The sequence below is a fragment of the Anomaloglossus baeobatrachus genome, chromosome 5, assembly GCF_048569485.1.
Source record: "Anomaloglossus baeobatrachus isolate aAnoBae1 chromosome 5, aAnoBae1.hap1, whole genome shotgun sequence".
Lineage (NCBI taxonomy): Eukaryota > Metazoa > Chordata > Amphibia > Anura > Aromobatidae > Anomaloglossus > Anomaloglossus baeobatrachus.
The window spans coordinates 519,165,342-519,180,833 of NC_134357.1; the positions used below are offsets into that span (position 1 = coordinate 519,165,342).

The following is a 15,492-nucleotide window of genomic DNA, read 5'->3' on the forward strand; positions in this document are numbered from 1 at the left end:
TTCAGCATTCCCACCAAGCATTGATCGTGGCCCAATAGGCTGGCAGATTTCATGAGCTCTGTTCAGGATTCGCACCCAGGAACTCTCGTACCCCAAGTGACAATCACACCACTAGACCAATGAGGTTAAGTGCCAAGATTGGCACAATGTTCCGAAAAGGGGTACTTCTTCTTTAGATTTTGGGAGACTGACACCTTCCTGACTGCTTTTCCTTCATAAATATATACAGCAGGTCTTATGTGCCGAGAAGATCATATGTCTTCGCGTTTTGAACACATGGTGTCCTGGACGGATCGCTGCTCATTCGGAGATTACAACCTCATGGTCTGTCCCCAGACTAGGCCTATTAATTGCAACTCCCTCACTTTTAAAGGTGCAGCGAGGGGACCACATTGTGTGTCGTGCCCGATTCAGTGGGTACAGAGGAAGATGTTATGCTGTCTGCAGCTGGCAGATCCCTCCCACTACTGTGGCTATGGATCAGTCATCTATTTTAGGGGAGAGGATGGGAGGGGGTGCTCCAATATTATATATGTATATATATATATAAAAATATATATATATATATATATATATATATATATATTTAATATATATATATATTTTTTTTTATAAGGAAAAAAACCTCTGGTCTGGCTACGGACCACCGTCCTTTCTATCCACGACGGGCAGAGAGCAGTCTGTCGATTCCTTTGGCCAGGACATTTTGCAAAGCACACATTTTTGCCTTGTGGCCTACAGGGTATTTAGGGGAAGAAGAGAGAGAGAGGGACAGACTTTATAATGAGGAGTCCACTTACCTGTCCTGAGCAGCTACCATCGTAGGACGGATCTGGGATCTTCTGGAGCATTGCTGATTGCTGTGGGAGCTTCCATCTTGGAGAACAACTGCAGGCACTCTGTCTGGTAACTGGGTTTCAAATTCCCTGCCACGTTGAACACAGCAGGCTGTGGAAGTGGCCTCGGACGTCATCCCTGGCGTGCAAAGTCACTTCCACTCCCATGAGCCTCCACTTCTCGGGAAGAGGTAGTGGGGCTCGCGCCTGCTTTTCCGGTGCGTGACGGTGCCTGCGGCCCTGCCTTCTGATCTCCGTAAGCGGCCGCGGTGTCACAGCTCCAGCCGTTGCACCCGGAGGAACGAGCCCCGGCCGGGACCCACACTCTGCTAGGCACCTGAGGATCCGCTCTCCGATGGTTGCCCAGGGAAACCTCGGTTCGTTCAACGCTGGGCATGGAGGATGGGGACCACGCATGCGACCAGCGTGGCTCCCGTGACACCTGCTTCCCGGAGACCTGCTGGCCCACTGAGGCCCAATCATTTGGAGAAATTTCCCCAGCTAAACTTCGGTATCCTCTTACAGGAACAGGAAACCACAAAAGGGTTCTATATAGTTAGAGCAGTCAGATTGTGGAATGCCCTACTACAAAAGGTAGTAATGGCAGTCTGTATAACATCTTTTAAAAAGGGCTGGAGGATTTCCTCACTACACAAAACATTGTCGGTTATAGATGATTTAATGACAAAAATGTATAATTGGTGGAGGAAGGCTGAACCTCTTATCTATCCCAAAATTGTATTAAAGGGAACCGATCACCGGTTCTTGGGCCTATAAGCTGCAGCCACCACCACTGGGCTCTTATATACAGTATTCTAACATGCTGTATATAAGAGCCCAGACCGCTGTGTAGAACATAAAAAACACTTTATAATACTCACCTAAACCAGTCGCTGCGGTGGATATGGGCCAAATGGGCGTTCTCGTCCTCCGGTGCCACCTTTCGGCCATCTTTGTCACCACCTCTGTCATCCTTCTGAAGCCATGGTGCATGACGTGTCCGACGTCATACACACTCGCCGGCATTCAGGTCCTTAGCAGGCGCACTTTCATCTGCCCTGAGCAGGGCACATCAAAGTATTGTAGTGCGCATGAATGGGATCGGCGAGTGTGTATGACGTAGACGCGTCATGCACACAGGCTTCAGAAGGAGGACGAAGATGGCCGAAAGAGGAGGCGCCGGAACAAGAGGACAAAGACGCCTATCTGAGCCACATCCACCGCAGCGACCGGTTTAGGGGAGTATTATAAAGTGTTTTTTTATGTTCTACACAGCTCTTATACGAGCATATAAGCTCTTATACGAGCTTATAAGAGCACTGGGCTCTTATATACAGCATGTTAGAATGATGTATATAAAAGAGCCCAGTGGTGGTGGCTAATAGGGCAAAAAACTGGTGACAGGTTCCCTTTAATAAAAACATCACATTATCTCTCCCTGCAAAAAAACAAGCTTTCACACAGCTCCATCGATCGAAAAATTAAAACGTTACTGGTCTCTTGAAAACAGAGACCCGAACACCAACATTTATTTTCCAAACTTCTGATTTTTTTCACCACTAAAATAATAAAAACTAGATGTTTGGTATCATCATAATTGTACTGATGAGGAGAATCATATTGCAATGTACGCTGTAAAAACAATTCCCAAAAACACAATTTCAGAATTGTGTGTTTTTCTACTTCTCACCGCCTCCTGCCGGGGAGGGTGCGGGCACACAGCTTTCTCTGACCTCATGGTCATCTCCTAGCTCTGCTTTCATCTTCCGCTCAGCTTTCATGTGTACTAATACGCATGAGACTGATATAAAAGCATAAAAATAGATTCACTGGCATCATTCACACCTGTAGAGGCGTAATTGTAACCGCTGCTCATGAAGTCGGCAACGTGTTGAGATATGGATCCAACATCTAGCGCTGATGACCGTGCCATATTTGAAGTCACTCAATATTCCTATTTTAACGTGGTTTCACACTTAAAATAGATAACTTTGTTTTCTGCTGTTCTCTGGGGTCATGGGTCTAATTTCCATATAGAAAACTGTGTATTAAGAGTTGGTTATTCAGTGTATAACACTGGTGGGTAAAACAAGACTGAACACAAGACCTTCACAGTCGTCTACACATCATAGGGAGATTTCATGACACCATCTACCTGATGATCCTGAGGAACATTGGGATTTTCTTGTTTACAGTCCTGTGGAAGAAGAGGACGGGGACATCTCTCTGGTGTTGTCCTCTCACTGGATAGAACTGGAGGAAAGAAAAAGGTTAACAGGAGACTTAATAGCTGTCTACATATCTGAAGGGATGTCGCAGTGTAAAGGGATCATCCTTATTTTCATTTGCACATGGAAACATGAGAAGCAATGGAATGAAACTGAAAAAGGGAGAAGATACAGATTAGAAATAAACTTTTTCACAGTGAGGGTGATCAATGAGTGGAACCAGCTGCCATGAGAGGTAATGACTTCTCCTTCAATGGAAGTCTTCAAACAGAGGCTGAAGTAAAATATGATTTTTAATTTCCTATTAGCAGGTTCCTGGTCGCCCATAAACTTGTAGGGCTTTTTCAGCCCCAGCAGAGGCTTTTAGGTAGGGACCCAGGAAAAAGAGATACGCCTTGCTGCTGGCATCTGTGCTCACATAAAACTGGCCTTTTTATGCGCTAAGTGTATCAATTTTTAAAATGTATTTCCTTAGCAGTAATTCATGTCCAAATTCCTGTAGTCAATGTTTGCCTGCCTTAGCAATTCAGAGTGCAGCTGTTTATTTGTTCAAACAGAGGCTGGACAGACATCTGTCTGAGATAGGAAACAAATTAGGGTAACAGATGGATATCTTATAGATTTGAATCGTTTTCGGCCACTCAGACCCCGGACATCTACTCTAGCACTAGCACTTTATATGGGTAAGCAACTTCCCCTAATATGATTGTTGTGACTAAGGCCAAGTATTCGGTTGCAATTACTTTGAAATATACCACTGATTTAACATTGTAGTAGACTGATGGAAGTTGCTCTTTTTCCCCTCCTAATGGTAGTTTTTATGTAGATGTCCATGGTTAGGGATTATTTTCTCTGTGTCTGTACCTGACTCCTGTAAGGATTTTTAAACACTCTTTTGTACTTTAGTCCTAACAGTGCCCTTGTTTCATCTATGATCATGTAAATAAAGTTTGTTTGCATTTAAATAACTATTTTCAAGGTGCATCTTTATATATATTTATTACAATGAATGGCCGTATAGTACTCATTTTCTCTTTTGTACGATATATCTGTGTGAGATACTGTAGTTTAGGGAATGCTGCATTCAGCAAGGGGTTGGACAAGATGACCCTGGAGGCCCCGTCCAACTAATATTCTATGATTCAATGAAACACATTCATTCTTTACATACAGATAATTATAGGCCGTGTGTATTTAGACCAGTCTATTACCTGATGATGTGAGGGGCCGGGGAACATCCATCATGACGTCCTTGTACAGATCTTTGTGTCCTTCTAAATACTCCCACTCCTCCATGGAGAAATAGATGGCGACATCCTGACTCCTTATAGGAACCTGACACATACAATGATACCGTCATCCCCCGATCCCTTCATAGCGTTACTGTATAATGTCCCAGCATTCCCAGCAGTGTCACCTCTCCAGTCAGCAGCTCAATCATCTTGTAGGTGAGTTCTAGGATCTTCTGGTCATTGATATCCTCATATATCAGGGGGTGAGGTGGAGGCCCCGTGATTGGGCTCAGGGGTCTTCCCCATCCCTCAGACACAGGGTCCTGACAGCGCTCACTAGAGGTCTTCTTCACTACTGTGTAATCCTGGATATGGAGAGACACATTAATAAATCTCACTACAGACATTTCCAGAGTCCTCACCTCTCCAGTTCTGTCCATCTGTTATTCCCATAGATAAGAATGATGTAATGTGACGTCATCAGAATCTCTCACCTCTCCAGTAAGCCGAAAGAGGATCTCTAGGGTCAGGTGTAATATTCTCGTCGCCATCTTGTCTCTGTTCCTATCCATCCTTGATGGGTCAATCAGGAAAATTCTCTTATACAGAAGATCTCCACTGAGAGGATCCGATATTATAGGGACCTGAATGGGGAGAAGAAGACGATGTAACATCAGAAAGAAACCATGTAAGAAATCTCCAGAACTGTTACCGGCTTCACATGATCACTACATCCAGTCCTGGCCCCGTCCTGCCCCCGGTATAACACACAATCCAACTATAAATAATCACAGACAGAGATTTATCACATGATATATCTTATCCAGCACCAAAACCACAGAACAAATCTGAAATGAGAAATCTAAATTATCTGAATCTGGAAAACACCTCTCCAGTGTTTGTTTTTTTAGTTCAAATTAAAGTTTATTCAACATGTAACAAAAATAACACTGAAACACTCATTACATCAATGATAGCAAATCGTTTTCATATGCGTATCAAATAAGTACAAGCCAATATTGTTATTATAATCACAGTGATAGTAAAGTAGGTTGAATTTCCGCTAAAGAAGTGCAGCTAACTTAGTAGGGAAAAAGAAGAAAATAAGACAAGTCAGAAAGGAGACAGAAAGAAGAAGAGAGAAAAAGGAAAGGGAATTGACTAGGGCATAAGAGGGAAATTCTAGAAGGGATAAATTAGGCAAAAAGGGGGAAACCCAAGAGGGGAAAACACGTGTCCCGTCCCACCCAAATGACCGCCCCGCCCGTCATGTGGAATTATCTCCATCTCGTCTTCAATCACCATCGGCCAACCAGGAGTCCCGGCCGGAGGAGTCCCTGAATAAGATCCAGGAGGTCCACGTTTCAAGAACCCTGTCCTGTCCTGAAGTGTCGGTGGCCTGGTCAACCAATTCCTCCATTCTAAATACAGTAATTAATTCATCTCCGCCAGCAGGTCCGACCGAGAGGGAGTCAGAGTCTGAATCCAGAATCTGGGTAACAATCACCTCGCCGCCGCCAAAACGTGGCAAAGCGTGGTCTGTTTGAACTTTGATATTGAGTAATTGCAAAGCGACAGGAGGGCAGGTTGAGGAAATGGAATAATATTACGTTTTGAGATTAAGTTAATAAGGTCAAACGCTGCCCTCCAAAAGCCTCTGATGGAGTCACATGACCACCATATGTGTATGTACGAACCTCTCTCTTGCAAACATCTCCAACAGGTGTCTGGTGTCGAAGGGAACATTGAATGCACAGCCGAGGGACATCTATATCATCTGTGTAGAATCTTATATCCCCTCTCCTGGGTCAGAGAACTCATGGATGCCCTCTGAATAAAGAGCAAGATTTTAGCCCTGTCTTCCTCAGACAGGGATCTTCCCAAGTCGACCTCCCATCTAGAAAAGAAAATGGGGAGGGTCCACCCATTCGCCATGGCTATCCAAGAAGATTTTGTATAACAGCGAAATGGTATGTTCTGGAGGGTCCCTCGCTATACAGAGTAATTCTAGAGGCGTGAGTGACCAAAAAACATTTTCATGGGAAGACAGTGATCTCACATAACTCCATAATTGTCTGTAAAAAAAACACGTTTCTGAGGGTGTTCTTAAGTCCTGAACAAGAACATTAATAGGAATGAGTGTGGATAAGGTGCAAAAATCTAATATTGCTGGCTGCTGGGCAGTCAGATCTGTGCTTTCGAAGGAAAGTAATTCTGTTGAGTCCTGCTGAAAAGTATTGGTTATCATGTACAAGGATAAGAGGGCTAGGTACTGAGGATATGTTCAGGGTCTTGGAGCCTTGCCTAATAAAACATGCCAAATTTTTGACGAGGAAGGACGGCGTTGTGGGGGACTAGGGAATAAGGCCTCAACCAAATGAAGACTAGGGGACAATACCTAGAAATATCGTCTTGTATGTCAACCCATCTCTTCTTGCCTCTGTGATAGAATAGGTCAAGTATACATGTTCCCATAGAAGCCATGGTATACAGTCGAACGTCCGGTAGTCCGACTCCCCCAGCCCTCCGAGGATTGCTTAATAACTGGAAGGACAATTACAGTCGCCTAGATGCCCAGATACATTTGTTAATCGCTTTCTTGACACGTAAGAAAAAGGAGGCCGGGAGGAGTATGGTGAGGGTTTGACATAAATACAGTAATCGTGGCAAGAGATCCATCTTAATCACGCTCATCCGGCCAAAACAAGACAAGCGAAGTTTGCTCCACTTTTTAAGGTCCCATTACTCAAAACATAGGGCGGGGCCAATTCAGAGAATAGAGGTTTTCCACATCTAGGGAAACCTTAACTCCAATGTAGGTAAGAGACACTGGCTGTCATTTAAAGCGAAAGGACGTCTACAATTGGCATACAAGCTGTTGGGGAAGGTTTACGTTCAGCATCTCCGATTTATGTGAGTTTATTTTAAAGTTGCTCACATGTCCGTTTTCACGAAACTCCGACATTATATTTGGAAGACTAATTAATGGGGGGGTGATGTATAGAAGGAGGTCATCCGCGAAAAAAGAACGCTTATGTTCTGCGGTCTTGAGAGGGACTTCCTTGATTGAAGGGTCATTTCTTATAGCTGTTGCCAGAAATTCCACACAGATAACATAGAGCAAGGGCAAGAGCGGGCAGCCTTGTCATGTGCTATTATTAATCTGAAAAGGGGCTGACAAAATACCGTTGACCTTAACTTGAGCCGTGGGAGAGGTATAGAGAGCATAGACTCTATTTAACATTGCCTCCTGGGGACCCATGTGATGGAGAGCCTGAAACAGGAATCCCCAGTGCACACTGTCAAAGGCTTTTTCAGCATCTATCAACAGGATGCACATGGGAGAAACCATCCCACCTGCCCATCCTATCAGCGAAACAGTTTTGATGACGCTATCCCTAGCCTCCCTGCCCATAACAAACCTGACCTGGTCGGAAGAAGCAACTGCAGCCTATTAGCTATCAGCTTAGAAAATAGCTTTATGTCAGTGTTTATGAGGGAAATTGGGCGGTAGCTACCACAGAGTGAGGGATCCTTCCCTGACTTCAGGATGCCTGAGGGGCAAAAGAGCCACCTGTTGAGATATAATTACATAATGAAAGAAAAGGAGCTCTCAGAGAATCCACCAATAGTTTATACACTCACTGACAGAAGTTCTGTCGCTTATCCATGTTATGTAAGCTTATAACTTGACTTTCAATTCATCCATTGGTTTTATAAATTACTCTTTTGAAAGCTGAAACCCTCACAAAATTTGGTTTGGGTTATGAAAATAAAGTTGCTGCAAAGCTGAAATATTGATCATTTAATGAACACAGAAAGGTCAGATTTTGGCAAGACAAAGTTTTGTCGCCTTGTCATATAATGCACCCAATCCTAGTTTACATCCTCACCTGTGCTCACTAAATAATTGGTTAATTAGTGGGTGTGTATAAAAAGAAACCCAGCACCCCAGACCTTCATGTGAACTGCAACTTGACCTCTGACAACATGCCAAAAATCCACCCTGCGACCAAAGTCTTGATTATCAAGAGGCTGAAGACCAGATCCACTGCAGAGGTGGCTGGCACCTTTAATGCGTCTCAGCGTCAAGTACAAAACATTAAAAAAAGATTTTAAGAGACTGGAGATGTTTTTGACAAGCCCAGGTCCGGCAGACCCCGCAAGACAACTGCTCAGGAGGAACGTTTGTTGGTTAAAAAATCCAAAGCCAGCCCCCCTTCCACTGCAGCAGAGCTCCAACAGGCCTGGTCACCTCAAGTCCCTGTGTCAACTAGAATAGTTTGTAGGATTCTGTCTCGAAATACCCTTCATGGTCGAACCAGTGCCCAGAAGCAAGCACTAAACAAAAGGCAATTAAAAAACCATGTGGCATTTGCCAAGTCCCACAGCCTGCTAAACAGATGGACGCTGGAAAAGTAACAGAAGGTGGATTTCTCTGATGAATCTTCAGTTGAATTACACCACAGCTGCCGCAAATACTGCAGGAGACGTACTGGAGCCCGTATGGATTCAAAATACACCCAGAAAACAGTTAAGTTTGGTGGTGGAAAGATCATGGTCTGGGGTTACATTCAGTATGGGGGTGTGCGAAACATTTGCAAGGTGGAAGGCAATATCAATAGCCTAAAATATCAAGAAGTATTAGCTAACTCTTACATTTCCAATCATAAAAGGGGTCAAATTCTGCAGCAGGATGGTGCTCCATCTCATCCATGTCTACAACAATTTCCTCCTGGCAAAGAAGATCAAGGTGCTCAAGGACTGGCCAGCCCAGTCACCAGACATGAACATCATTGAGCATGTTTGGGGTAGGATGAAAGTGGAAGGTTGGAAGACAAAACCAAGGAATCTAGATGAACTCTGGGAAACATGTAAGACTGCATTCTTTGCTATTCCTGATGACTTCATCAATAAATTGTATGAATCATTATTGAACCGCATGGATGCAGTCCTTCAAGCTCATGGAAGTCACAAAAAAACATTAAATATGGCTCTAAGAGAACCACAACTTCATTCACCAATGTTATGCAAAATATCTTTGTATTAAAAGTTAATTATTTGTTTGAATTTCACTTTACTTTCTGTGAGCGACAAAACTTTTGTCTTGCCAAAATCTGACCTTTCTGTGTTCATTACATGATCAATATTTCAGCTTTGTAGCAACTTTATTTTCATAATCTAACTTTGGGAGTGTTTCAGCTTTCAAAAGAGTAATTTATAAAACAAATGGATGAATTTAAAGTCAAGTTATAAACTTTTATTTACATAACATGGATAAGCGACAGAACTTCTGTCAGGGAGGGTAGAAGCCAGAGGTGAATTCATCTGGCCCCGAACTTTTACGTGCCATGTGATATATGAGAACTCCTCTCAGGGTACATTTTAGGGCATCCCACTTGATTGCGGGTGAGGAGGGATGAAGTTCATGGTCAGATAAAAAGTCTTGAGTGGTGTACTGAATGGCAGCCAAGCAAATCGGGTCTCGCAGTAGGTTCTCATTCAACCGCCATGTATAGCTCGACCTACAATTGGAACACAACGTTTTGGAGAGAAAGATGGGAGCATGATCCGACCACAACATTGATCCGATCTCAGCCTCAACATGTAGGTCTAAGAAAGAGTGTGAGACAAGAAAGTAATCGATCCTACTATATACCGAATGGACTGAGGAATAGTAGCTGTAATCCTTGACCTCAGGGTGAAGAACCCTCCAGACATCTACTAGCCGCATGTCATGTGCTTTTTTCCAGAGTCCCCTTATGGTGGAGAGGGGGTATGAGGTCCTACCTGAAGACACGTCAACCTTGGATACCAGCGGGAGGTTAAAGTCTCCCCCCAGGACCACCAACAGAGGGCCCTGCAAAGTCTTCAAGCGCGTTCAGGCACTCTGCGTGAAACTTTCTTTGGCTCTGGTTAGGGCTGTAAATGTTGGCTATTACAAATGTCCTCTCCAAACAAATCACCTGCAGGAACATGTACCGTCCCAGGGGATCAATAAGAGACTTTAAAATGACAGGTACAAAAGATCTATGTAAAGCAATTGAGACCCCTTTGGATTTGGAGCCTGGATTAATACTGTGAACCAAGTAGGGTAATGTTTATTCGACATTTTGGGAACAGCATTTGAACGAAAATGCTTCTCCTGCAACATTAGAACAGAGACTCCCTTCTTATAACTCATATTGGTGATCTGTCGTCAGTTTCTGGCATATTCATCCCCTGAAGTTGAAGGAGCATAATTTAGGCCATCCACAACCTGTCACCTCCTTACATCTGTGACCTAGTCTCCCGGTACCTATCTGCACGCAACCTCAGATCCTCACAAGATCTCCTTCTCTACTCCTCTCTTATCTCCTCGTCCCACAATCGCGTACAAGATTTCTCCCGTGCCTCCCCCATACTCTGGAACACTCTACCTCAGCATATCAGACTCTCCCCTATCGTGGAAAGCTTCAAGAGGAACCTCAAGACCCATCTCTTCTAACAAGCCTACAACCTACAATAAACCGCAGTCCAGTACACCATTGCGCAACCAGCTCTGTCCTCACACATTGTACAATCATCCATTCCCTGCACAGACTGTGAGCCCTAGCGGGCAGGGTCCTCTCTCGTCCTATACCAGTCTGTTTTGTATTGTTAATGATTGTTGTACGTATACCCTCTTTCACTGTAAAGCGCCATGGAATAATTGGCGCTATAATAATAAATATAATAATAATAATAATGATCCATGTAAAAGAATGAGCCACACTGTCAATGCATGCCAAAGGGGCCCAATTCGGGCAGAGCAGGACACCTGATGGGGGGGGGTGGTAACAAACAGTTAATGCCATGGAAAGAAAGAGGGGAGAGAGAAGAAAAAAAGAAGAAGGAGAAGTGTAGCAGGAAGAAAGATAGGAATTTGAGATAATAGAAAAAAGTAGAAAGAGAGGCTGAGGGCCTCAAGTAACGTGTGCTTGATAGTGTGAATTCACCGCCTGAGGTACACTGAGGAGGGGGAGGAGGAAGCCGACAAGCAAGCAGGCAACCTCCCCACCCAACCCGACCAGCTAGTTCAAAACTTTGAGTCTACTACAAACGGTCTCCCCATGCCGTAGATTAGAATATTGTAGCCATATATACGTAAGAAGGAGGAGAGAGAGGCAACACAAATTGTGCAAGAACCTATAACATCTTAATGAGAAATATAGAAAACCTGTTAACACTAGAAGTCCCAGGAATTTCAAGCTCCATAGGGTTCCAATGGTAGAAATGTTAAATGACCCCTCTCTGGGACTTCTAGTGTTAAGGCACAACAGTTAGGATAGATGAACTTGGACCTGTAGGAGAAATAGGAAATTACTGAACTTTAGAAACATGAGTAACATTCTAACTGTACCGCCAGCATGAAAGCGTCAGCAGACAGGTTTGTTGCCCCGGGCATAAACCAGGCACCCAGAAACAAGATGGGAACTCAAAACGGGGAGTTCCAACAACTCATGTGACTTTATCTGCTCCCTCCGGTCCCACGTGTTTCATTTTCGTTCGCTGTACCAGCAATCATCTTGGAGGTTCATGGGGGAGCTGAGGTGGTCTCGGCCACTCCGGAAGTTCCAAGGAATCCTGAAAGGTCTCTCAGAGAGCGCAGGGTCACAGATTTCTCGTTTTTGTATGCAATTAATTGGAAGGGGAAACCCCACCGGTATGGGATATCATTATCCTTGAGACAGAGCAGAAGTGGTCGGAGAGCCCTCCTAAGTTGTAAGGTCCTCCTGGCCAAGTACAGCAGTAAAGTAACCTGCGAGTCCATGAAAGGGATTGGGCCCTTTCCCCTGGTGGCAGACATTAGGGATTCTTTGACCCTGAAAAATGGACCCTGCAAATAATGGGTCTGGATTCAGAGGAGGGCTGGGGTCCAAGTGCTCTATATAGTCTGTCCAGCTCCATAGGGCCACTACTTTTACCTCCCAGGATCTGTGCAAAGAGCTGCTACACGGCCAGTTCCAGCTCAGGAAGGGTTACTTTTTCAGAGAGACCTCTGATATGGATGTTATTCTGTCTATTACGATTTTCGAGGTCAACCAAATTGGAGGTAAGGGCGTCCAACCTGGCAGTATTTGAAAGGATGATCTCTCTGTGTGCCTGCAATTTGTCCAGCACTGTCTTCTGTGAGTCTTTCACCGCCTCCACCCTGGCTGAGAATTCTGACTTAAAGGTCTGGAGCTCCTTTTTGTATGAGGATTCCAGTCTGCAGGGGAATCTCTCCAGATCTCTCTTTGTGGGGGAGACTAGAGCTGCTTGCTAATCTCTCCCATATCTGCTTCTCTCATATCACCTTCAGACTCCTCTCCTTGTGCCTGAGAGGCAGTGCCGCACTCCATCGCTTCCCTCCGCAGCAAGCGCCATGAATAACTGTCCGGCGCCATCTTGGATCCGGTGCATCCTGCGCTCCGGGACTCACTGTGTGCTAGGAAGTGTTCCATGGAAGCTGAGGCTTGGTCAGGGTCTGCACCGGATCCCTGCGTCTTCCCATGTGGCAGTATCAGGGCTGGGGACCACTATTTCAGTAAGTTGAGTAGGTCAGGCAGGGAGCCAGCGGTGCACGTATCCTATCCGGCCATTGGTAAGCCATGCCTCCTTCCCAGCATTTCATTTTTAATTTCAGTACCTGAGTGGTGACGCTCATTTCTGTTCCTTGCCCCTAGTAAAATACCATTTGGTGTTTTCTGCTATTCCCAGCTCCGCTCTGGTCCCGTTCCTTTATCTTGTAGCAGGTTCTGACTGACCAGACGTCAGAGACAACAGTCAGAGCTCTCACTGCAATCCATCCAATGCAAACTACTAACACTGACCTACAAAGCCGTCCTTAATCTGTCCCCTAGATACATCACTAAACTAATTTCCCGATATAGTCCCACATGTTCTCGCTACTACTCCCAAGACTTCTTTCTCTCCTCCACACTTGTAAATTCCTCACTCAACCGCTTCCAAGACTTCTCCCAAATATCCCCCATCCTCTGGAATTTTGTGCCAGAATACGTTATCCAACACATGCAAAACTTTCAGATGGAACTTGGAAACTCATGTCTCGAAGAAATCTTCCTGCCTGCAATGACCGTGCTGCCATCTCAAAACCACCGGAGCCGCCACAACCTCCGACCTATCGTGTCCTTCCCCATTATCCTGTAGAAAGTGATCTCACAGGGAAGGGTCCTCTCTCCTCTGTACTAGTCTGTCATTGCTAGTTCGCTCAGTGTAAGTTATACTTGTATTCTTCATGTAATCCCGAACCACAGAATCAATGATGCTCTAACAATACATAAGTCTATGAGAGCCTCGCCGTGGCTCTAAGGGGTACTTTGCACACTACAACATCGCAGGTGCGATGTCGGTGGGGTCAAATCGAAAGTGACGCACATCCGGTGTCGGTCGATATTGGAGTGTGTAAATCTCTTTTGATACGATTACCGAGCGCAAAAGCGTCGTAATCGTATCATCGGTGTAGTGTCCAACATTTTCATAATTTCGCTGCAGCGACGGTACGATGTTGTTCCTCGTTCCCCTGCGGCAGCACACATTGCTGTGTGAGAAGCCGCAGGAGCAAGGAACATCAGCGTACCTGCGTACTGCGGCTCACGCCGGCTATGCGGAGGGACGGAGGTGGGCGGGATGTTTACGTCCTGCTCATCTCCGCCCCTCCGCTTCTATTGGCCGCCTGCCGTGTGACGTCGCTGTGACGCCGCACGACCCGCCCCCTTAGAAAGGAGCCGGGTTGCCGGCCAGAGCGACGTCGCAGGGCAGGTGAGTGCATGTGAAGCTGCCGTAGCGATAATGTTCGCTACGGCAGGTATCACAAGATATCGCTGCTGCGACGGGGGCGGGGACTATCGCGCTCGGCATCCCAAGCATCGGCTTGCGTTGTCGTAGTGTTCAAAGGACCCCTTAGACTTGGATGGAGTAGTGACTTCTGGTCTGTCTAGTAAACAATGGAGGGATCCAGCAGGTCACAACCAACAGAACAGGACTGGAGCAGCGCCAGGAATAGCAGAAGATGGCAGCTGGTAATGGTAAGTGTGTTACTAGGGGCAGGGAACAGGAATGAGTGATACCGCTCCGGAGGGGAATAAAAACTGTACATGATTGGTGCATTCAATAATTCATAAGAAAAAGACACAAAGATATAAAGTGCAGGAGATCGGACGAAAGAACCGGGGCCTCAGTAACAGATAATGATAGAGCATTAATATCTCCTGATAGTGATGGAGCTGGTGACGGCCATAATGGAGAGTGTACAGTAACAGAGCAGCGAGCGGCGTCAGGAGGGAAGTGACCCCATCTAATCCCATACAGACAGATCTCCTGATAGAGCCGCACAGACGGGAACACGTTCTGTCTCCTGGAGTGTGAGCGCAGCACTGAGGGGGTTAATGTAATGGGGAATCTCCACATACCTCCTCCTGCAGAGCCGCACACTGGATATATGGCTGCTCTGTGCTTCCAGGACCTGTGATGATGTCACATGGAGGGGAGGAGTCAGGGGGTCACATGGTCAGCTCCTCAGTGTGTGCAGGGCTCTCATGGTGCTGGATGAGGTGCAGTTATGTGAGGGGTCAGGAGTAGTGATGCTCGGGTGAGACTTGAGTACCGACTATAATGGAAGTCAATGGGAAACTGCAGCATTTTTAATATTGACTGTACCCAATTCTCAATGGAGTAACAAGCAGTGGAGAGCCCCTCGCTCCTCACTAATCAGGAGGCATTTACCATGTGGATGTAGCGGAGACGTGGATGTAGCGGAGCCATGTGTGTATGATGTGTATGTGTGACGCCCCTGATCTTATCAGGGTGTTGCAGGGTACTGCACCCCTTTTCCTTATGGTGCAGAACTCACCCTCCATGGTTCTGGGATCCTAACTATTCGTATTGATTCCATCAGCACTCAAATCCTAGTCACACCTCACACCACACCCTGTCAGACACACCAGTTGGTGGTCTAGCTGGAAAAGGGCCACCCACCTAGGGGTCAGGCAGACTGGTGGGAGGGACATAGTCAGTCGAGTAGTAGCTCCCAAAGAGTGAGGAACTGGGAGTAGCAGCTCCCTGGAGTCGAGTAGTAGCCCTCAGAGAGTGAGGAGCTGAGGGAGTTGTAGCTCCCTGGGAGACTTTGGTTAGGTCGCAGTCGGTGGTCTAGGACTGGAGGAGTCGGAGACCCGT

The 15,492-nt window shown here is 45.7% G+C and overlaps 1 protein-coding gene across 1 annotated transcript in view; it reads right to left on the bottom strand.

The window, feature by feature from the left end:
• The window catches only part of LOC142312040 (uncharacterized), a 94,039-nt gene extending 81,758 nt beyond the window's left edge, over positions 1-12,281 (bottom strand). Inside the window, exons 1-5 of the mRNA XM_075350915.1 lie at positions 11,678-12,281; positions 4,791-4,940; positions 4,482-4,661; positions 4,276-4,399; positions 2,992-3,089 (exon numbers count right to left, since the gene is read on the bottom strand). Coding sequence (XP_075207030.1) covers positions 2,992-3,089; positions 4,276-4,399; positions 4,482-4,661; positions 4,791-4,940; positions 11,678-11,722 — 597 coding nt within the window. The 5' untranslated portion in view covers positions 11,723-12,281. The remainder of the gene's footprint in view (positions 1-2,991; positions 3,090-4,275; positions 4,400-4,481; positions 4,662-4,790; positions 4,941-11,677) is intronic.
• Between the last annotated feature and the right edge of the window lie 3,211 nt (positions 12,282-15,492).